Here is a 22,790-nt window from a genome sequence, read left to right as displayed (position 1 = left end):
CAACAAGTGGTATCAGAGCTAAGTTCGTTTGGTGATGATTCTTGTATAATTCAAATGGAAAAATCGTTGAGTAGTAATGGCATGATGATCAAACTCACAGCTACCAATTACACAATCTGGAAGTCACGGATGGAGGACTTATTGTGTAATTATGATAATGAAGACACTATTTTGGGTGATAAAGGAAAACCAGAGGCTATGACAGATGCATATTGGAAGAAGCTGAACAGAAAGGCAGTTAGTAAAATCAGGCAATGGGTTGACAACAGTGTGTATCAGCATGTGGCTACTGAAGTTAATGCTTATAAAGTGTGGACTATTTTGAGTGAACTGTATGAGAAGAACAACACTCAAAACAGAGCATTTCTATTTAGAAAGTTTTGCTCGTGGAAATATCAAGATGGGTCTTCTATGTCTAAGCATCTAAATGCTTTTCAGTGGATTCTAAATGAGTTGGCTGCGATAGGAATGAAATTTGATGATGAGCTTCATGTTATGTGTTTGATTAATTCTCTGCCTGATAGTTGAGAAACACTTGTGGTTTCAATTACCAATTCTGTTCCACAAGCTAAGCTCACTTTGAAAATGATGAAAAAGAGCGTGTTAAATGAAGAGTCTAGAAGAAAAGAACAGGGTTTCTCGACTCCAAGTCAGGTGTTCGTGACCAAGAGAAGGGGTAAAAGTAAAAGTAAAACTCCAAAGAATCACAGTGGCAGTTCAGACAGGTCACGGGGAACATCTAGCTCGAGAAAAGAGATTACATGTTATCATTGTGGCAAGCCAGGACACAAGAAGTATCAGTGCAGATCTTTGAAGCGGGAACAAAAGAAGAATAAGCAAGATGGAAGTAGTAAGGTTGCAGATGTGGGTGGTAACGACATCGATATTGTTTACGACAATGATAGTATCAACCTTGTTTCTCAAGATACACAATGGGTGGTAGACTCAGGTGTTTCTTATCATGTCACCAATCGTTGTGATATATTTGATTCTTACACTAGTGGACAGTTTGGTTCAGTGACGTTGGGAAACTATGTTACGTGTAAGATTGTTGGAAAAGGAGATGTCTGTTTGGATACTAACACTTCGTGCAAACTATTTTTGAAGAATGTTCGACATGTTCCCGATATTCGGATGAATTTGATCTCTACTAGTATTCTTGATGATGAGGGCTATCATAGTTACTTTGGTGAAGAAAAATGGAAACTCACTAAGGGGTCTTTGGTGATAGCTAAAGGAAAGAAGGTCGGTTCTCTTTATGTGACAGAGATTGAGTCTTACGGGGGAGAGGAAAATGCAGTTAATGACTGTTCAGCACAGCTTTGGCATAAGCGACTTGGTCACTTAAGTCAAAATGGCATGCAAGTTCTCTCCAAGGCAGTCGATCTTCAGGGCTTAAAGTCCGCGGATTTGAAGACATGCACAGATTGCTTAGTTGGTAAGAAACATAGAGTTTCCTTCAAAAGTTTCTCTTCATCTAAGAAGCCCAATATCCTAGATATGGTTCACACAGACATATATTCTATGGATTCCTTAACTTTAGGTGGTGCTCATTATTACATCACTTTTATCGATGATTGCTCAAGGAAGGTGTGGGCATATTTCTTGAAGACTAAGGATCAAGCATTGGATTACTTCAAGTTGTTTCATGCTGAAGTGGAGAGAGAAACTGGGAAGAAGTTGAAATGTGTTCGTTCGGACAATGGTGGCGAATACAAAGGACCATTTGTGGAATACTGTAAAATTCATGGGATCAAGCTTTTGAAGACTGTGCCAAAAACACCTCAACAAAATGGAGTCGCGGAGAGGATGAACAGGTCCATCAATAAGAGAATTTTGTGTATGTTGTCTCATGCTAAGTTGCCAAAATCCTTTTAGGGAGAGGCAATGAAGACAGCGGTTGATCTGATAAATCTTTCACCCTCAAGTCCTTTAGATGGCGACGTTCCAGAAAGAGTATGGAAAGGTAAAGGCATCTCTTATGATCACTTGAGAGTTTTTGGTTGTAAAGTGTTTGTTCATGTTTCTCGAGATGAGAGAGCTAAGCTTGATAACAAGACGAGACAGTGTATCTTTATTGGGTATGGCCACGGAGAATTTGGGTACCGATGTTGGGATCCGGTTAACAAGAAACTCATTAGAAGTAGAGATGTGGTATTCTTTGAAGACTTTGAGAAAAAAGAAAAGCCGAAGTCTACGAAGAATGAATTGCCTGAAAATGGTAGGATTCGTACACCACAATCACAGCCCAATGATGTGGAAAATTCCCAAGTTGAGGTTGATAAGACTCCTCTAGTTGATGCTGAGCCAACAGAGGAAGCTAAACAAGATGATGATAGTTCTCTAGAGCCATCTGATGATCAGCATATGAGAAGATCTGGTAGGCAGCAACAACCTTCTAGTAGGTATCCTCCCAATGAGTATGTGATGTTGACTGACGGGGGAGAACCAGAAACTTATCAAGAAGTATTGTCTTATGAAAACAAGAACAAGTGGTCGGTGACAATGCAAGAAGAGATAAATTCCTTGAAAAAGAACGAGACTTATGACTTGGTGAAACTTCCGAAAGGAAAGAAGACTTTGAAGAACAAGTGGGTATTCAAGTTGAAGCACCAAGAGAATAGCTCACAACCTCGATACAAAGCAAGACTGGTTGTGAAGGGCTTTGGACAGAAAAAGGGGATTGATTTTGAAGAGATCTTCTCACCGATTGTGAAGAGGTCATCCATCAGAGTTGTGTTAGCATTGGCTACTAGTCAAGATTTGGAAATTGAACAACTGGATGTGAATACTGCATTTCTCCATGGTGACTTGGAGGAAGAGATCTATATGGAACAACCCGAGGGTTTCAAAGTTAAAGGTAAAGAAGATCTTGTCTGCAGGTTGAGGAAAAGTTTGTATGGGCTCAAGCAAGCACCTAGACAATGATACAGGAAATTTGACTCTTTTATGGAAGCAAATGGGTACAGTAAGACTACTTTTGATCATTGTGTTTTCATCAAGAGATACAGTGTTGATGATTATGTTATTCTTCTACTCTATGTTGATGATATGCTAATTGTTGGGCAAGATGTTGTGAAAATTGAGAAGCTCAAAAGGGTTTTGAACAAGTCTTTTGCAATAAAGGATTTGGGTTCAGTGAAGTAGATCCTAGGCATGGAAATCACAAGAGATAGAAAGAATAGAACACTTTGTCTATCACAGGAGAAGTACATTGAGAAGGTACTTGAGAGGTTTACAATGAAAAATGCAAAACCGGTTTCAGTTCCACTTGCAGGTCATTTCAAGTTAAGTTCTAAACAATGCCCTACAAGTGAGAAAAAGAAAGATGAAATGAAGAATGTACCTTATGCCTCTACAGTTGGTAGTCTTATTTATGTCATGGTATGTACAAGACCAGACATAGCACACACAGTTGGTGTTGTTAGTCGGTATCTCTCCAACCCGGGAGAAGAACATTGGTTGGATGTTAAGTGGATTCTCATATATATCTTCGAGGCTCTTCGAAAGCACGTTTATGCTTCGGAAGTGATACTCCTATTTTGGAAGGTTTTATAGATTCTGATATGGCGGGTGATGTTGATTCAAGAAAATCTATATCAGGTTTTTTGGTTACTTTTGCAGGCGGTGCTGTTTCGTGGCAGTCAAGGTTAAAAAGGTGTGTTGCTTTGTCTACTACAGAAGTTGAGTAAATTGCAGCTACCGAGGCATGTAAAGAGGTATTATGGATGAAGAAATTTCTACAAGAGTTGGGCCAAAAGCAAGAGAAGTTTACTTTGTTTTGCGACAGTCAAAGTGTCATTCATCTCTCAAAGAATTCAGCTTTTCATTCGAGATCCAAACACATCGATGTGAGATATCATTGGAAACGTGATGTTCTTGAGGCAAAAGAGCTGAACTTGGAGAAGATTCATACAAGTGAGAATGGTGCCGATATGTTTAGGAAATCCTTGTCTAAGGACAAGTTTGAAGATTGTCGGGAGAGAGCGGGGTTTATTGGAGCCCGCGAAGTTGCGCTGACAGGGGAGATTTGTTGGGTCAGCTCATTTGGCAGTTGGGCCTAACAAATTAATAAAGCCCATTAGAGCATATTTAATTTAGGAAAAAAACACGCAGTTTATAGTTGTTTTTCTCTCTCCCTCTTCCAACAGTTCTTCCTCCATTGAAGCAGCAATTCCTCCATTGAAGCAGCATGTTCTTCTTCTGATTTCCTTTATCTCTTCTCCATTTGGTTAACCATCTTTAGTGATAATGTATGTGAATGACAAGTTAGAATGAGGTTAATTGATAATTTTGATTAGATTACCTCTAGGCTTGTATTGAACAACATTGTATACCCATTTGATATAGTGGATGATTTAAGTGGCTGAAGTGTCCCGTGGTTTTTACCTAATTTGGGGTTTCTACGTAAAATCTTGGTGTCCTACTCTCTGTTTCTTTGATTGTTTGATTGTTTGATGCTCAATTGTTTTGGCTGCCTATTTGATTACACAAAAGGGAAAAAGAATTGTTAGGCCTTGTTGTAACTTGTTTATTTCTGAATTGCTAAACAGGTGCTATTATTCGATTTCTCCAACACATTCAAGTGTCGTTCAAAGAATCTTCACATTTGTAGACTCTTCGCATTCGATCTTATCCATTAGCATTAAATTTCACCAAAAAATGATATTTGAATTTGGTATGAATTTATATTTATTTAGATTAATATATTTAATTTATTTATCAAAATTCTCATTTTCATTTAATTAATAGAATTAGTTTTAAATTTCAACATTATTTTCTTTAATTTATTTTTTATTCTAATAACAAAGTTTTTTTAACAACTTCAACATAACTATGCAGTTACATAATGTTTATTTGGCCAGAATTACAAATTGAGGCTTCTTATTGAGTGTCAATTGCAATATCGGACATCTTATTTAAAACCTCATAAATTGGGGCTTTCCATTGCCAATTTTTACAAAATAAGGTCTCTCACTAACGGAAATGGATGTCTGTTAAAAATAAATTAGGTGACATTTATATTTATAAAAAAATAAAGACATGTGACTATACACGTGGTAATTTAATTTTATTTAATAATTGTTATTATCAAATAAATTTATTCATTCAATTAAAAATAAAAATAATACATTAAGTCTTCTCTCACAATACACATTCACAATAAATACGTCTTCCCTCTCCAGGTAAACCCTATCTCCATTTTTCCATTCCTCCAGGTATCATCATCCTCCAAGTATCATCATCGGCGAATCGGCGCCGTAAAATCTCAGTCGCCGGAGTAACTCTCGACCAATCGCCCTATAACTGCAAAGCTAAACTCGAAGTTCTGCACTATAAATTTATAATCTCTACTCCGCAACTGTTTTTCTTGCTATAGAGCTAGTTTGATAGTTTGATTCGGATAGTTTAATTTCTTCCAATAAAAAACCTTTGGCTCTTCTCATAAGGGACAAAGTGAGATTACAATTCAATTGCTCCTTACACAATTGTTGCATTGTCCTCACAGAGATATCTAATTGCGATAAAATTCGGTCCCTAAACTCGAACTATCAAACTAGTAAATCTCTTCATATGATTGCGATAAAATTCGGTCCTTAAACTCGAACTATCAAACTAGAAATTAAACTATTAGAATCAAACTATCAAACTAGCTCTACAGCAAGAAAAACAGTTGCAGAGTAGAGATTATAAATTTATAGTGCAAACCTTCGAGTTTAGCTTTGCAGTTATAGGGCGATTGGTCGAGAGTTACTCCGGCGACGGCGACTGAGATTTTACGGCACCGATTCGCCGATGATGATACTTGGAGGATGATGATACCTGGAGGAATGGAAAAATGGAGATAAGGTTTACTTGGAGAGGGAATACGTGTTTATTGTGAATGTGTATTGAAGACTTAATGTATTATTTTTATTTTTAATTGAATGAATAAATTTGTTTGATAATAACAATTATTAAATTAAATTAAATTGCACGTGTATAGCCACGTGTCTTTATTCTTTTATAAATATAAATGTCATCTAATTTATTTTTAACAGACATCCATTTCTGTTAGTGAGAGGCTTATTTTGTAAAAATTGGCAATGGAAAGCCTCAATTTGTGAGGTTTTAAATAAGAGGTCCGATATTGCAATTGACACTCAATAAGAAACCTCAATTTGTAATTCTGGCCATGTTTATTTATTTTGATATTATTAGTTTAAAAATTATTTATATTTTTTCTTTTTCAACATCTATATACTACGCTCATATATATTTAATCGGGTAATAGGATACCGTCAGAAATTGGGTACCCGACAAATTGAGGATGCGAATACACATAGAGATACCTGTCGAGAGGTCTAGATCGAGTAGTAAAATTAAAATCAGGTTAAGGAATGAGTCACTATCCGATAGGTGTAGAATACAACTTGTGATCCCTACTTTAACTAATAAAATTTATTTTCAAAATTTTTTAACTCTTTTTTATATTTAAACTTCAAAGTTATTTTCTTTTATATTCCTAACCAAATAAATATTCCTAAATTATTTTTGATTTAAAAGATAATCGTGACTATAAATTATTAACTTTTTTTTGTTGAAAATAAAACTTTTTTCTTTCTATATATTCATTGTAGTTGAGTTAGGGCTGGCTTGATATTTGGTTATTAGGATAAATCCTAGTTTTTATTCTAAAATTCAAACATTATATCAACAGTTTAATCAATAATTTTATTCATTTAAATATCAAAACTACCTTCTAATTTTATTATCACTTTTAAGTCATCATTCTCTCGCCTAAACCATATTCTAAACTCAAAGGGTGAATTAGTTTTTAAATTAGTTTTTTTCATAATTTTATATGAAATAAAGATTTTTAGAAGAAAATTCAAAAAAACCCTTTCCTCGTATAAACCCTCCCTTAGTGGGAAATTTGATGAAATGACACTAAAGAATGTCTTAAATGCGAAAAGTGCCAGCGCATAAATTAAAATGCGCTGGTGACACTTTTTTTTGACGAAAATGCCTCAGTTGCGTCACGCAACCACGCAAAATTTTATTTTATTTTTTCAATTTTTTTTTCATTTCGCGATTGCCGGTTGCGTCTCGCGAATGCCGATTGCGTCTCGCGAATGCCGATTGCGTCTCGCGATTGTCGGTTTTCGTCTCGCGATTGAGGACATCTCGCGATATGGGCAAAATCGTCCAAAAACAGTAAAAGGTGTCACTAGCGTTTTTTTTAAGCGCAAACACTTTTTGCATTTAAGGCATTCTTCATTGTCATTTGCTCAAATTCCCCCTAGTAAAGTATTAGTAAAGTATTGCTTAAATGATAATTTTGTGATTGTTTTAATTGAATGACTAAAAGTCTAAAATGAACATTAAACCTAAGTTAAAGGACATATTTGTTGTAATTTTGTTCAAAAATATATCATAATAAATCTGATCCTCTCAGCTCCTCACCAACCGGAGCAAGATGTCGGTCCTTAGTTTCTCTTCTGCAAATTGTTCTTGGGTGAGCTCTTTCTCTCTCTCTCTCTCTTAACCTCTCTTATGTCTTATTCAATCCATTTGATTCTTCAATTTGATTATCTTGCTTCAATTTCTTCTTAATTTCAATTACATTCTATTCCATTCATCTTATGTAATCCTTGAATTTGCACACAGTGTAAATCGAGACCATTCACTGTAAAACCACCGTCGTCATCGTCGCCGTCTTCTTCCTGCTTTTCTAAACCTCGACGTGGTCTAGTTACTGTTTCTTTCTTTAATCTCCCAGATAAGCCGATTCTCAATGAAGCTCTTAAGGTAACCCTGTTGATTGTTGAAGTTGAGATTGATTAGGGTTTTGATTTTTGTTGTGATTATACTGATTTTGTAATACGGTTGTGAATAATGATGTATTTTCTCGATCTTCTTGACTTGATTCCATAGGAGAAAACTGATAATCAATTTATATTTGAGTTCAATTCCTCCTTGTAGCAGTATATGTTAGGGTTCAATTCATCCATAACAATTTAAGATTGCAGGGCCTAGACTTCACACAGACCTAATAGGCTAATATCACCTGAAACTTTTTATGTAGGATCTATCTTCTGTACATAGTTATAGCTATTGTGTTGAATACTCTTAATTTGAGAACCATGTGTTCTTCTCTGAAAGTTGGTAATTTTATACCTGCATAAATTTGACTTAAAAGGTATATGAAAGTTTTGTCTCATTGACTTTGCTCATTGGAAATATACCTAATGATGATTTTAGCAAGAAGAAAATAGGGGTAATTCAAACTGTTGCAGAGGAAGCTTTATTTGACAAAATAGAATTATGGATGGCACAATTGTCCTTTAAGCCATAGATGAGTATTAGATAGAAACTAGAGGAGAAGTTAGGGAATGAGGATACTCACCCTGAGCTGGGTAGCTTAAGTGGTAAGAGTATTGGACTTAAGCGGTTAAGATCTCAAATTTGATTCCCTCTTGAAGTCTAGGGAATGAAGATGAGAGACCTAGAAAGATCCCATAGGTGAGAAGATATGAAGTATTCCTTCAAATGCATCCCATATATTTTTATACACTTTTCCCTACTATTTATAGGCCTTATTTCTAACTTTGCTAACCAACACTAATTACCTATAAAATATTTATTACCTTAATACACTACATTACACCATATCTAATAATATTTACTAGTTTCCTTAGTATACGTATCATTTCTCCCTCCTTTAGAAATCGTTCTCCCTAAGAATTGGGTGGTGTTTCTACAATGTCACATTCTCTTCATTTGCTTGTATCATATTCCAAATTCTTCTACCAAAATTGAAGGCGGTGATGACTTCTTCCTAGAAGTAGGATATATTAGTAGTATGGTCAAAATTAGGTCAAGAATAAAGCAAGGAAGATGAGAATTTAGAGAGAATTTAGTGATGAGAGGCAAGAGTATCCATTCCGGGAATCAAAATATGCATAATCATTTATAGTACGGGTCCTTATATAATACGACACTACACAAGAATCCAAATGAGTTGGCAATGGTCAAACTCTTACATTAATAAAACAAGCTACTAAAATAGAAAATAACACACTGAAATAATATTCTCAATAGTCATCCTGACTAAACTCTAAACCTATTAACATTTACCTTATGTAATTAGTAGTAGTGTAAGTGTAGTATGGTAATTAGTAGCTTATAAATAGTAAGTATGAATTATTTTGAATAGGAAATGAAATAGCTTGAATATATTTCATCACTAACTTTATCAACCTACTAAGAGAAATGTGTGAGAGGCCAAGAGATAATGCATAGATGAGAAAATATGATTCTTTAATTTTTTTTTTTTTTTTTTGTGAATGGAAGATGACATCCACTCCAACTTAAGGCGTTCTAAGTGGGAATCGAACTCGTGATCTGTAGTCTCTTAGGAATCACTCTTTTCTCTTGAGCTAACTTAGTGAGTTTTTAATTTAAATTCAATCAATTACATTTATGTTTCTTAACCCAATAGGGTAGTTAAAGTAGCAAGAGTCTTACTACCTAAGAGATCAAAGGTCACGAGTTTGATTCCAACTAAGAACGCGTTAAGTTGAAGTTGGGGTTATGACGAAGGAGGCATACTAGCTTCCCAAATTCAAAAAAAAAAATTATATTATTTTTCTTACATTGTCCATATTATTATAATTTTTGTTTCTTCTTATTTCCACCCATTAACTCTAACTATTAATAGTATTTACTAGCCTAATACAAATACTACATTAAAAGATTATTACCTTTATAATACACATTGTACATTAGCAAAAGGAAACTAGAAATATCAATTATCAACCTAGGGCTATTCCACAACACACTTATAATTTCCAATAATATTCGAAGTGGTTTGTCTTCACAACAAAATGCTTATTATGAAGTTATATTTTCATTTACTTACTTATTTTTTACAAATTGTTTTCTCTTGTAAAAGTTTATCGTCCCCAAATATATTAAAAATCTTATCTTTTCAAATTCTTTGCAAACCTCCCACAATCATGACCTCCTTTAAACAAGTGAGAATCACCTTTGCCACTCGAACTACCCAGATGGGTTGAAATCCAAAGAGTTTCTTTGTGATCACGACTGTTGGTTATTTGGGTGATGTATGGATAAGGAATTTGGTTGTTATTTCAGGAGCCGGTGGCATTTATGGGAGGAATATTTGCTGGTCTTTTGAGACTTGACTTGAATGAAGAGCCTCTAAGGGAATGGGTTGCTAAAACTACAGAAGCTTCTGGAATTAAAGAAAACAATGCTAATAATGTTGATGGACCAAACCAAGAAGAACAAGAAAACAGCCCCCAACAGATAGAGATTGAGTGAGACTCATTGTTCTCATGCTTCTTCTATCCTCCATATATATATATATATATATATATAGTTATATATAGTTAAACATAATAAATTGATTGTAGGCACAACATTAAAGCCTGTTTCGATTTTAATTCGAACTCTCTCGACTTATTATATATTTATATATATTAATGTATAAACCTTGTCAAAATAGTTTAAGTTAGAAAGAATGTTGTCCATGAAATGCAAAGAAGTTGACTAATTGAAGAGATGAGTTATGGATTTGACAAATACTTCTGTAAAAAATCTCAAAACGTTGGCGAATTTAATTAGGGGCTTAAACGAGTCAAGCTCGAATTAGTCCTGACTCAAGTTTGGTTCGACTCATTTTTTAATGGCTCGATCAAGCTTTCAATATTATCGAACTTGGCTCAATCAAATAACTTTAGGCTCGAATTTAAATATTAATTTCTTATATTAAAAAAAATCAAAATCGATTATATAACCACAGGCTCGACAGTCTTCTGGTTATGTTTCAAATTTTGATTATAAAATATAATAAAAAGTAATTAATTAGATTCGAAAAAGTTCGACGAGCCATCAAACAAGTATTACCTAAGTTCGAATTCGACTCAAATCTTAAATGAACTCGGCTCGAATTCGATTTTGACGGAACTCGAATCGAACTTTGATCGAGCGACTCAGCTATATTAGAATTGTGTTAATTTTTTTTTTATCACTCAGGACATCTCCAACAAAAAACTCATTTTCAAACTCATTTTGGTGTAAATATCACATCAAATCGTAATCATTTTTCAACCGAAAAACTAATTCTCAAACCCAAAAATATATTCTTATAATATTCTTCTTTACCTCAACTTTTATAATTTTTTAATATTATCCCATATATTTTACAAACTTATAAATTACACATCATATTATAATATTATCCAATTATTTCAAATTTAATTGTAAATTAACTATAAAAATTCAAAACAAATTAAAATATAAATAAATTAATTAATTATATATTTTTTAATATTATTATAATTTTTTTTAACATTATTATAAATTTATGTTATATAAAAAATATTATATAAAAAAATTATATAAAAATTAAATTATATAAATAAGTTTAATATAAAATATAGGTTAAAAATATAAATATAAACAAACTAAAATATAAATAATTTATATAAATTAATTATATAAAAAAGTTTAATATACAAACTAAAATATAAATAATTTATATAAATTAATTATATAAAAAGTTTAATATATAAAATTAAGTAAATAAAAGTTTAAGGATAGAATGTAAATAATTTTATTTTATTCGATTATCTACTATATGAACGCATATAGTGCTTTGGAGAGAGAAAATGGAGAAACTCATTTTGAGTATACGTATGCCTTGGTTTGGTTTGGTTTGGTTTGGTTTGGTTTGGTTGGAGGTGAAATCTCATTTTAGGTTTAAGAATAGCGTTCGGTTGGAGATGTTCTTGTACGGTTTTCCAAAGTAACCTTATTTGGAGTTCACTCTCTCAAACTAACTTAATTTGTTCATTTATTCCTAAACTAACCTAGTTTACTATTTTAAATTCAGTTTTATTTATTTATTTATTTTACATTTAAAATTTATTATATATAAAGTTTATATTTTAATATATATTTTAAATTATTATTTAGATAAACTAAATTATTTATATTTTGATATATATATATTTTAAATTATTATTTTTATAAATTAGATTATTTATATTTTGATATATAATTTAAATATAATTATTTTTTTATAAATTTGATTATTTATATTTTAATATATATTTACATTTCAATTATTATTTATATAGTGTAATAAATATTAAATAATTTTAATAAATTGATGAATTAAATTTATCAATTATTTATTAAATATAATAACAAGATTATCATATTTTTAGGGTTAAAATATTAATTAAAAATGTTATTATATTTAATAAATAATTGATAAATTTAAAAACGTTTTTATGAATATATAATTATTATATTATTATAGTTAAAATATTTTAAATTTATTAGTATTTATCAATTATTTATTAGAATACTAAAGGAAATATTTATTATATATATAAATAATAATTGAAATGTAAATATATATATATATATATATATATTAAAATATAAATAATCAAATTTATAAAAAATAATCAAATTTAAATTATATATCAAAATATAAATAATTTAGTTTATCTAAATAATAATTTAAAATATATATCAAAATATAAACTTTATATATAATAAATTTTAAATGTAAAATAAATAAATAAATAAAACTGAGTTTGAATAGTAAATTAGGTTAGTTTGGAAATGAATGGACAAACTAGGTTAGTTTGAGAAAGTGAACACCAAACAAGGTTACTTTGGGAAACCATCTGATGTTCTTCCCTATTTATTTGTTTTTATACTTCATTGTTTTAAGAATAGTTTATTTGTATAACAAAATTAATTTGGTTTAAGAATTTTTTATTTGTATAACAAATTTGATATGAGGATATGGTGATGGGGTGTAAGGAAATTTTATTTTATATATATATATATATATATATATATATATATATATATATATATATATATATATATATATATATATATATATATATATATAAATTAAATCTATAATAATGTGCTTGTTAATTTAATTTGAATTGAAGAGTACTTTATCACAATATTCACACATTTGTAATATAAATTTAATAAGATTTTCACTGAATAGTCTTATATTAAAGTATATGTCATAACCAGGTTAGACAATCATTTTATTGGTTTCATACATCAAGTAAATTTTTATATGTGAATGATATTGCATATTTATTTTTTCTTTTGTTATATATTTGCTTCCCTAAGAAAAAATAAAAAAAATCCAAAACTTATAATAGACCTAAATAACAAAAACATACAAAAGTTAAAATTTTGAGATAATTAAAGTACTTATGTTATGAATTTTTCTCTTAATTTTCCAATAAGCCCATCCAAATCCAATACCGATCAGCCCATATATATATATATAGAGAGAGATGTCGTATTTATGATTCTTCTTCGTTACGCTTTTTCGTTTGTCTTTGCCGCTTTGTTTTTGAAGAGATCCAGTTCTTGAGCTTTATCCAAGAAGGCGAAAATCGCATGGCTGGAAGAGAAGTTCGAGAATACACAAATCTGACGGATCCAAAAGGTTTGATTTCGCATATATGTGTATTCATATTCGATCATTCTGCAAACTAGGTTACTGATTCATCACGATTTGCAGATAGGAAATCGGGTAAAGGTAAGGGTAGAGTAGACGATGAAGACATCACTTTCCAACGTATGGTCGCCAAGGTTAGCGAATCTCTTCTTCCATCTCCCTCTCCCTCTCTCTAAGCTTTATGAATTTCATCTATCATTTCTTGAAGTTTCATTGACGAGAGTGAAAGAGAGATACCTATCTAGTCAAATAGCTTGGTTTCCAAGATGTTCTTATAGTTTGCTTAAAAGACGACATGATTAAAAGCTTTCTAGCACTTCATGTTTTCAGTAGTTTTGTTCTTTTAATTAAAAGGCTTGTATATCTATAAGAAATTATAAGTACAACATCTGAATGTGGAAAGAAACAAAATTTAAAATGAGGACTAAGTGGAAGATTCAGTAGATAATCCAACATGATTCCTATAGAACATACAACAAATAAAAACCAATCTTGATGTCTAAATTGGGGGGAAACCAAGTCAGTTCCTTGATTATGATTCAATTTGAAATCATCAATTCAAAAGCCCTTGGTAATCCATCACATTATCTTCATAATTGTCTAAATTTACTTGAAAGGCTTATAACATTTTGTGGAAGAGATTTGTCTTTACATTTTTTTATCTTGCTTCCAAAATTGTAAATCTGCTTCTCTATTTTAAAATTGTAAATCACTTTCTTTTCTTTTTTGATTTGTCATCTGTATCTCTTTCTTTTCTTCATTTCATCTCAAAAAGACAATTCTTCCATCTTGTCAATGCTCTCGTTAACATGCACTTTAAATAGTTAACATAAACAATTTATTGCGATCGTTGATTCTTCGTGCTAGTGACTATCAATGAGAAACCTTTTAAGTGACTTCTATTATGGAGAAGTGGTCATTGACATGGAATGATTTTAAGAATTGTCTGTTCAACAAGAATAGTAGATTGATACTAGAGATATATCTGAGGTAAACTTGGTGGATTCTGTTCCACAAGAATAGTAGATTGATACAGGAGATATATGACATATTTGCTCTATAAAAGAATATTTGTAGACATTCAAGAATTGTGAGAAACTCTTAATAAGAAATTCAATTCATAGATGTTAAGGACTTAGGATTTATTCAAGACAATAAGTTGTATGTTTCGAAAGAATTTGGTTGTAGACAAAAGTTATATAACTTAAGTTAAATTGTTTCTCACAATTCTTTAATTCTTAAAGGTTTATATGTATTAATTAGACATCACAATGCAAAGATCTATATTTGACCCATCATGAGCTATATTAACTTCACAAACTCTCTTTGTCTTTTACAATCAAAAGCTTTGTAACTCATGGCCCATACCATTACAATTCTATCATTTGCGCGTGAATTCCTTAGAAATTCCATTTTGAGAGCTAGCTTTTGATTTTTGACAAAAAGAAAATCATATTTCTTTGTCTTTCCCGTGTTCGACAACATTCGCTTTAGACACATGTTGACTAAACTTTTTTTCTGAGGCTACTTATGTTTTCTTCTTCAATAAGAAGACGAATAATAAGTTCTTCTACATTTATCTCTTTCACTTGTGCTTAAGATAGTTCTTAAAATCATTCTAAACTGGTGGCTACTTCTTAATAATAATCGCCACTTGAAATGTTTATCGTAATATCATATCCTTGACATGAAATTTGTGCAGTATAACTTGGAGTTCTCGAACTTGTTTGATGACCGGTTTTGAATATAACATTTTGTATCTCAAAGCTGTCCAACACTTATCTTCAGTCCCCACATATTCGGTTTTGTAATTATGAACAAGAGATTGTCACAATTCTTTGGTGGTTGTGTTTTCGCTGTACACATTGTATAATGAACAAGACTAACTATATCAATAATTTGTACACAAGAAATCAAAATTGTTCCAAACATCTATACGTACAAAAGTCATGTCTTTTCAGTTCAAAACAAGTTTGAAATTTGCATCCCGTGCGTAAGCATACGAGAGATCCTTTTGGCTATTCATTTTTACTCTCTTATAATGTGTTATCCTTTATAAAGCCATTTCTTTTGCTAAGTGTTCCAATATGGGACAACGTTTCAACTTCGTTTTTTATTTGATATCTCATTTTCTTTCACACTAATGAAAGTCATTATATAGTCTAATACCGAAAAAAAAATCTTTCAATTTCGGATGAAGGGAGTGATTTTCCGTTGACTACTTGACTTCTTACCTTTATCCTTAGGAACCCATCATTACATAGATTTAGTTCTTACCTTTATCCTTAGGAACCCATAATTACATAGACTTAGGTCTGTTGTTAATGTCGTCTGAAGGTGTACAATCTTCCAAAACTCCATTTCTCTTTTCTAATCTGAATGGCCTTGCTACGGTCATCTCCAATTATCCAACTGGCTTCGGCCTTGATAAGGGGCTTTAGCAACCCAAAGTGATAGTCAAATGTCAAAATAACCCCTGGGGACGCAAAGTTGTATCTACTGTTTCTTCACATTTTTTGAAAAGATGGAAAATGGCCTCTTCTATTTTTGTTGACAAAACAGTTAAATAAGGCAGTGAGTCATACTACATATCTTGATAAATATATATGAACTAGAAAGTTGTTCCATATTAGGGTGACGGGGAGGGCGTGTTAGCTTTTGATTGAATAAGATGACTGAAAATGAGCTTATTTGGGAATTGGTATTTTGTAACCATTTATCTTGATTGAATAGGATGCGTAAAAAAAATGAACTTATTTGGGAATTCATATTCTTGTAACCATCTCTCTCACAAGAGTAGTTCTTTTTTTGGTTTGGTATTAGATTGTTTTCTTGATTATGATTTAAATTATTTTGGAATAGTGATTTAGATACATAAGTGTGATTTTTTGTCTTATTTAGTATAAAGATTATTTCTACTCTTGATTCAAATTATTGTGTGTTTTTTGTTTTCATTTGGTATAAATTATTTTATGAATAATAGTCCAAATTATTTTTTTAGATCATTGTTATTTTTAGCAACCCTAATAAATGTAAATTTTCAATATAAAAAAATGTGAGCAAAAAATAGACCCCAATATGTAGTCACTATGATATGTATTAAGAGATTGATTTCTCATTTTCTGTTAGAGTAGTTTGAGTTTTCTGATAACAAGCCCCGCAGGGACTTTGGCTTCTCATTTGGGGTGGTTGATGCGCGAAGATGCAAGATGTTGCAGGTGAAAGAGGTGGATATCTTCATGGGCGAGGCGGTATGATTTCCTTCTCATTTTTTTTTTTTAAATTTATTCCTCTATTACGTTTGAAAGCTAGTGCTGATCATTTGTCAGCCTTCTAGCCACATTCTTTCCCTCTTGCATGTCTATTAAGATTATATTGGAGATGACTTGTAATATTTTGTCACAATCACCATCTACTTGATTTTTGTATAAGCTTACAATTTTGGATCATGATACAGATTATAGTTTAAATTTTGACGCTTCATTTGGTATACAAATTGTTTTCTAAATTATAATCCAAAGTATCCAGTAATTATTTTTGCTTCATTTGATATAAAGAATTTGTATGATCATGATTCAGATTATCTTTTAGATCATTCTGATTTTTCACAAGCATAAAAATGTAGATTTTTTCGGATTATATGATCGACATGAAATAATTTGATATCAAAACATCCCATTAGCATACAAATGTATTTTCATGCCAATCTAATGATATGAGTTTATGCATGCAGCATTGGACAGTGATGATCTACTTTATCTGAAGGAACAAATGGAAGCTGAGGATGACGCTGAGCGTCTTCTACGTCATACTGAGAAACGTGCATTTGCTGCATTTAAGATATCCTTTTATGCTTTAAATTTCCGATTGTTCTTTGATTTCAAGTGAAAGTCTTGCTAACTTTATGTTGATGCCTTGTACATAATTACATTAGAAAATCTAGCCTGGTTTGATTTCGGTTATTTAGGATTAATTCCAAATAACTCATTATCCAATCAACTAAAACATCAACATAATTTATATTTTGCATATACATATATATATTTATATCCTTAAAACAATGTTATTTGAAAATCAAATAACCCAAGATCAAACAAGATCCTGGGATGAAAATTAGATTCATGTTTAAGGCCTGAAAAAAGAAGACTTTGATGGGTCTATTTGTGGTTTGATGACTCTATTTTGATCCACTTCAACCTAAAAAAGGAAAATTAAAAATCCCTTATATTGTTATCATATATGTTAATTATTGAGATGTTTTATGTATTTTGTAATGAATCTGTTATTCTCCATATTTCCCTTAACCATTAAACACAGAGCTGCAACTGTAGCGGATTCTTCCCCAGCATCTATTCCGCTATCACTTCGTGTGGAGCCTAAACCAAAGAGTGGTATCAGGTATTTCTCCCCTTTTCCTTCTTCTCTCATAGTTGTTTTTAGTAAAAACACCTTTGATTCTGGTTATCTATGACAATTCGATAAATAATTTTTTGACATGAATCCAGCAATTAAATTTGGTATAAAAAGTATGGATGTATGATGCAACAGATGTAGATACATTTATATTTTTAGTTAGATTTATGATACAGCCAAGGCCTTGTTTGGTATAGGGTTATTCAAGTTTTTTTTTTGGTAAGAAGACTTAAATGGTAATAATATATAATGAAAAAAATAAAATAGATGGTATTTTAGCATTTTAGTTAATGAATTGAGAAAAGAGAGTTAAATGTTGTTTGATTAGGTTGAGATTATTTAAAAAATCCCAACCGAACAAGGCCGGATTTAAAAACTTAACTTAGTTTAGTGGTAAAAGATATGATTGTTAAGTAGTGTTGAAGTTATACATCATTTTTTACTCAATTAACTAACTAATAATCTATTTTTACTAAATGGGATTCTTCCTGTGAAAAGACAGCAATATTTGCTGAAGAAGGTAGTGGAGGTGAAACCTAAGAGACAGCGGGTTACAACCGACACATCAGATTCAGTCGCAATAACACAAGAACCGCAAATTGACAATACTGAAGCTAAGAACCCTATGAAAAATTTACTTGTAGCTTATGGTTCAGATGAAGAAGAAGATTGATTGCATTTTGTTTGTTTGTTTGATCTATTGAGATAATAGAAGAATCTTTCTTAATTGATGCAATGACAAACTAGACACTAGAGAAAAGAGATAGAGAATTTGACAGAGAATATCTGATGTGATATATTTGTTTATTGTTTTGTCTTTTGGACTTGTTCATGTAGATCTTATTGTTGTAGCCATTTTGTTCTCTTTCTTATTATTATTGAGGTTTGATGCTAGAAAAAAATTATTTATTAGGATTGTCTAAACTATCATAATAATTTATAAATTAGTTTTATAAATCTTTATAATATCTATAAATATAAATTAGGTAGTAGGATTTTGTATATGGTGAGTTATAGCTTACTATGTATTAGTAAAATTGAAAATTTATTTAAAATTGTATGAATTTTATTTTAAAAAGAATATCAGTTATATATTAGTTTTATTATATAAAATTAAAAATTAATTTTAATAATAATAATAAATATATATATTTATATAATTAATGATATGATTTTGTAATAAAATTTTCTTTTGAATAGATAAATATAAATTTATTTATACAATAATAAAATCAAAATAATTTATAAATTTTATAATTGTGTATTTAAAATGGTAAGAGTTTATTTTTTTAAGTTTATAAAATCGCAATTTGTATAGAATAAAATATTTCATCAATCAAATAAAAATTTAGTACTATGGAGATGTGTATTAAATGTTGTAAGAAGATTGTAATCTAAATAATTGGAAAAATTATCTGTGTTTGTGTATTACAATATCATCTATCTATGCATATAAGAAATAAATAAACCAACTAATGTCAATTATATGTCTCCACTAAAATGTCGTCTTAGGGAAAACTTTAATGACTATGTCGGCAATTTAAAGTTTTTGAAGGAATGTGAGAATGTACAACTATCCCGTTGTTGACTTTCTATGATATGAAGTGTATCTATCTCGATGTGTTTAATTCTATCACGATGTACATGTTTCTTGTGTTGGGTTTTGGGCTCATATTTAATTAGAGTTTATATATTGTAATTGGGCTTTAAGCCTTTATTGGGCTTAGGAGTAGTAGTTTAGTCTTTTGACTTTTGATGTACTCCTATAAATAGAGACATTGTAACCTAGGGTTACTTGGACCATTATTCCATGGAATATTAATAGAATGGACGACTCCCCGAGGATGTAGGCATTGTTGGCCGAACCTCGTTATATCTTGTGTTCTTTATTATTCTTTACCACTATATCTTTATATCTTCTTTTATCGTGTGTTTAGATTAGATCGTTTCTCAACAAGTGGTATCAGAGCATGTTTTGAGAATGTTTAACCTAATCTATTTGTGAAGATATGATAGAAACCCTAACCACCATTGAAGAAGTTGTTGGATATTTGTGCTTTTGTTGAAGATGACTATTGGAGAAACGACATTGGTTGTAGAAGAATTAGCCGCTGTGAAGATTTAAGTCGAAATCTTCAATTGCTAAAGAGATGTCAACGGTCGTTAAAATATTTCTTAATTCTGGGTGACGAGGTTTGAGAAGAAGAGAGAAGAAGACAATGGTCTTTTATTCTTCTCGAAGGCGCCAATGGGTGCAGGTGATGAAAAGTCGTCGTGTAGGCAGCGGCACGAGAATGAAGAAGATGAGGTATATTCTTTTGACTTATTTTAATGTGGGACATATGCTCTATTAAAATATAAAAAAGGAAAAAATATATACCTCAATATATATTCCATATATATCTCCATATATATCTCCATATATATTCCATATATATCTCTATATATATTTCATATAAATAGATATTATATTATTATATAATATAATATATAGAGAGGAGCCAAGAATCTTTGAAGCGTCAACAACTTAGACTTTTTCTTCAAATCTCGTTTGATTTCACAATAGGTTTAAGACCTATTTGATTCCAATTTTCACAAGTAAAAATAAAACTCTCAAAGCTTTGTATACTTTGATCTTGGATTTGTATTAAGGCTTGTTTGACTTGAATTTCTCAAAGATGGAGATATGTGATTTATCTGCTAAGAGATTTGATATTTGTCAATATGGAGATTGAAAATTGAAGTTGAAAAAGAAGGTGGAGTACTTATTCGATGTTGCAGATTATAGAAGACAATTGATGCAACATGTAAAGGGTTTCTGATTAAAGCAGGTGGCTTTAATGTTTGTTTGCAAGAGTGTATTTTTGATATGTGTGTTTAAGGGCCGGATTTGGATTTGCATCAACCTTATGAACAGATTTTGATTGGCAATCCCGGTAAGTGTTGGTGCGAAGTTGTCAAGTGGGTGTTGATGTCTCAAAGGTTCTACCAAGAATGATAATTTCTAAGGTATGAGTTGAGGGTGCACTAATCATATATATGGTTTGTTAGATTCTTTCTATGCAGGATTTTGCTAGAAGAATGTGGAGAACAAACGATACATCTTCATGCTTATTGAAAATTAGTTGGAGGTTTTATTATAACCGATTGTTGTCTTGGCATACATGGGTGACATTATTTCACTATGGCGAGGGCTTTGACTTGAAGAAATTCTCGGCTGAAATAAGTTTGGAGAGATTTTTCTTTAGAAACCGGTTATTGAAGAAGTCAAATTAAAAGAGGGGTAGAGAGAAAATCTAGTAGTAAATTTTCGCCTACAGCCGCACAGAGTTCATCAAACTGACGATGGGAGATTCAAACAGAGTCCGATTGCGCTGAGATTTTGTCGAGAGGGTTAGTAACTCATTCCTCTACATTTTCAACGGTCGGATCAAGGTTTGGACGTCTCGAAGTTTGTTTTTCTAGGGCTTAAAGTGTCTGTCAAATTTTAATTTTATTTGACTTATTTGGGACCAAAAAGTTTGTATCTTTTTTGGTTATGACCTTATCTTATTGGAAGAGCTAATCAAGATGAAGACTGTGGTGAGATTATGTGCTTGACAAAAACATGATCGAGTATGGAAAGTTGTTATTTATATGGTGTTTACCGATGATAACATTGTCGACATGTTAACAGGGCAATCCTTTAGGCCAAATTGCAAGATTACATTGAGTTGGCTGGTGATTAAGGATTGAAACAATTCCAGTTAACACATATTATCAATGAAAGACCAGGAAGAGGAAGACTAATGAAAGACACTTATAAGTTGAGGTGGAGACATCTTGAAAGCAACTCTCAAACGACCGAGAAGAAATCATTGCATTATCTTCTAATGTGAGAAGATAAATAAAAATCTTGAGTGGGTTTCCTAGTCATGAAAAAGGGGCTAGATGGGAGACTCGGTTAATTCAAAGGTGATGATTTTGTTACTTTTTTTATTCTATCTTAATTGTCTATACATTGTGGATCATATATTAGATGAATGGGATGATTGAGACTTTGAATAGGGATTCCTAGTCATGAAAAAGGGGCTAGATGAGAGGTTCGATCAATTCAAATGGAAGGATATTCGATTTCTTTCAGAGAAACTATAGATGATCATTTGAAGCATTGGTGAAGACAATTGAAGAGAGATATTGAATATTGAAATAATATTCTTGGATTGCTAGGCGTTTTTGGATTCAAGAAACTAGCAGATTGCAAACTAATTTGTTCAAGGAGAAGTATGAGGTTCAAGTTGGTTGAGTATGCAACGTTCAAGGCAAGATGGGTGACAAATACTTTGTCAGATCTTGAGCTAGAGAAAAAAGATGTCGTGATAGCCTAATTTATTTGTTATGAAGTAGACGATAAAGGTTCGTCTTGGGTCTTCTCGTTTTTTGATCGATATCTTATTTTGAGGAAGTAGACGATGAAAGTTCGTTTTGGGTGTCCTCAGTTTTCGATAGATATCTGATTTTGAAAAAGTAGACGATGAAAGTTCGTCTTGGGTCTATTCGGTATTTTGGTTTCAGTCGATTGTTGGACTTGAAAAATAAGACACTCAGTTTGTGGCAAACAAAGGTAAAGATTAGTTTGACATAATAATGAATTGTTAATTCTAGTTTCCGCATATGTCAACAGGTATGAACAAAGATTGGGAAGAGTTGTTGAATGTCTCTAGTCGCTGAAGTAGCGTAGTTGCCAAATTTACTTGGTGTTATAAACTCTATGATTTTATCTTCTAAGGGCTTTTGAACGGAAGTGGAGGTATAATGATTTATCTCGTGAATGGCTCGAATAGTGAAGATTGATGTGTGGCTCACAACTTTTTGATGG

The 22,790-nt window shown here is 31.5% G+C and overlaps 2 protein-coding genes across 2 annotated transcripts; both read left to right on the top strand.

The window, feature by feature from the left end:
- Positions 1-1,887: 1,887 nt before the first annotated feature.
- Positions 1,888-10,370, top strand: LOC124943651 (UPF0426 protein At1g28150, chloroplastic). Its single transcript, XM_047484129.1, has 4 exons — positions 1,888-1,966; positions 3,625-3,683; positions 7,651-7,791; positions 10,141-10,370. Exons 1-4 carry the CDS (start codon positions 1,888-1,890, stop codon positions 10,327-10,329), a joined length of 468 nt encoding a protein of 155 aa, XP_047340085.1. The 3' UTR covers positions 10,330-10,370.
- A 2,979-nt stretch (positions 10,371-13,349) lies between these two features.
- LOC124941989 lies at positions 13,350-18,800 on the top strand. The gene is made up of 6 exons (XM_047482391.1): positions 13,350-13,507; positions 13,583-13,653; positions 16,722-16,770; positions 17,253-17,359; positions 17,835-17,917; positions 18,431-18,800. The coding sequence occupies exons 1-6, from the start codon at positions 13,459-13,461 to the stop codon at positions 18,603-18,605; spliced, it is 534 nt and encodes a 177-aa protein (XP_047338347.1). The 5' UTR covers positions 13,350-13,458; the 3' UTR covers positions 18,606-18,800.
- The last annotated feature ends 3,990 nt before the right edge of the window (positions 18,801-22,790 follow it).

Source organism: Impatiens glandulifera, chromosome 6 (assembly GCF_907164915.1).
Source record: "Impatiens glandulifera chromosome 6, dImpGla2.1, whole genome shotgun sequence".
NCBI classification, from domain to species: domain Eukaryota; kingdom Viridiplantae; phylum Streptophyta; class Magnoliopsida; order Ericales; family Balsaminaceae; genus Impatiens; species Impatiens glandulifera.
This window is presented reverse-complemented; position numbering and strand designations above follow the sequence as displayed.

Excerpts from the sequence above, each read along its gene's own strand:
- LOC124941989 (XM_047482391.1), top strand. The coding sequence starts at position 13,459 with ATGGCTGGAAGAGAAGTTCGAGAATACACAAATCTGACGGATCCAAAA. Across the intron at positions 16,771-17,252 it reads ATATCTTCATGGGCGAGGCG|CATTGGACAGTGATGATCTA; the intron begins GTATGATTTCCT and ends TTATGCATGCAG. Across the intron at positions 17,360-17,834 it reads GTGCATTTGCTGCATTTAAG|AGAGCTGCAACTGTAGCGGA; the intron begins ATATCCTTTTAT and ends ACCATTAAACAC.
- LOC124943651 (XM_047484129.1), top strand. The coding sequence starts at position 1,888 with ATGAAGACAGCGGTTGATCTGATAAATCTTTCACCCTCAAGTCCTTTA. Across the intron at positions 1,967-3,624 it reads TCCAGAAAGAGTATGGAAAG|GCGGTGCTGTTTCGTGGCAG; the intron begins GTAAAGGCATCT and ends TTACTTTTGCAG. Across the intron at positions 3,684-7,650 it reads TTGCTTTGTCTACTACAGAA|TGTAAATCGAGACCATTCAC; the intron begins GTTGAGTAAATT and ends ATTTGCACACAG.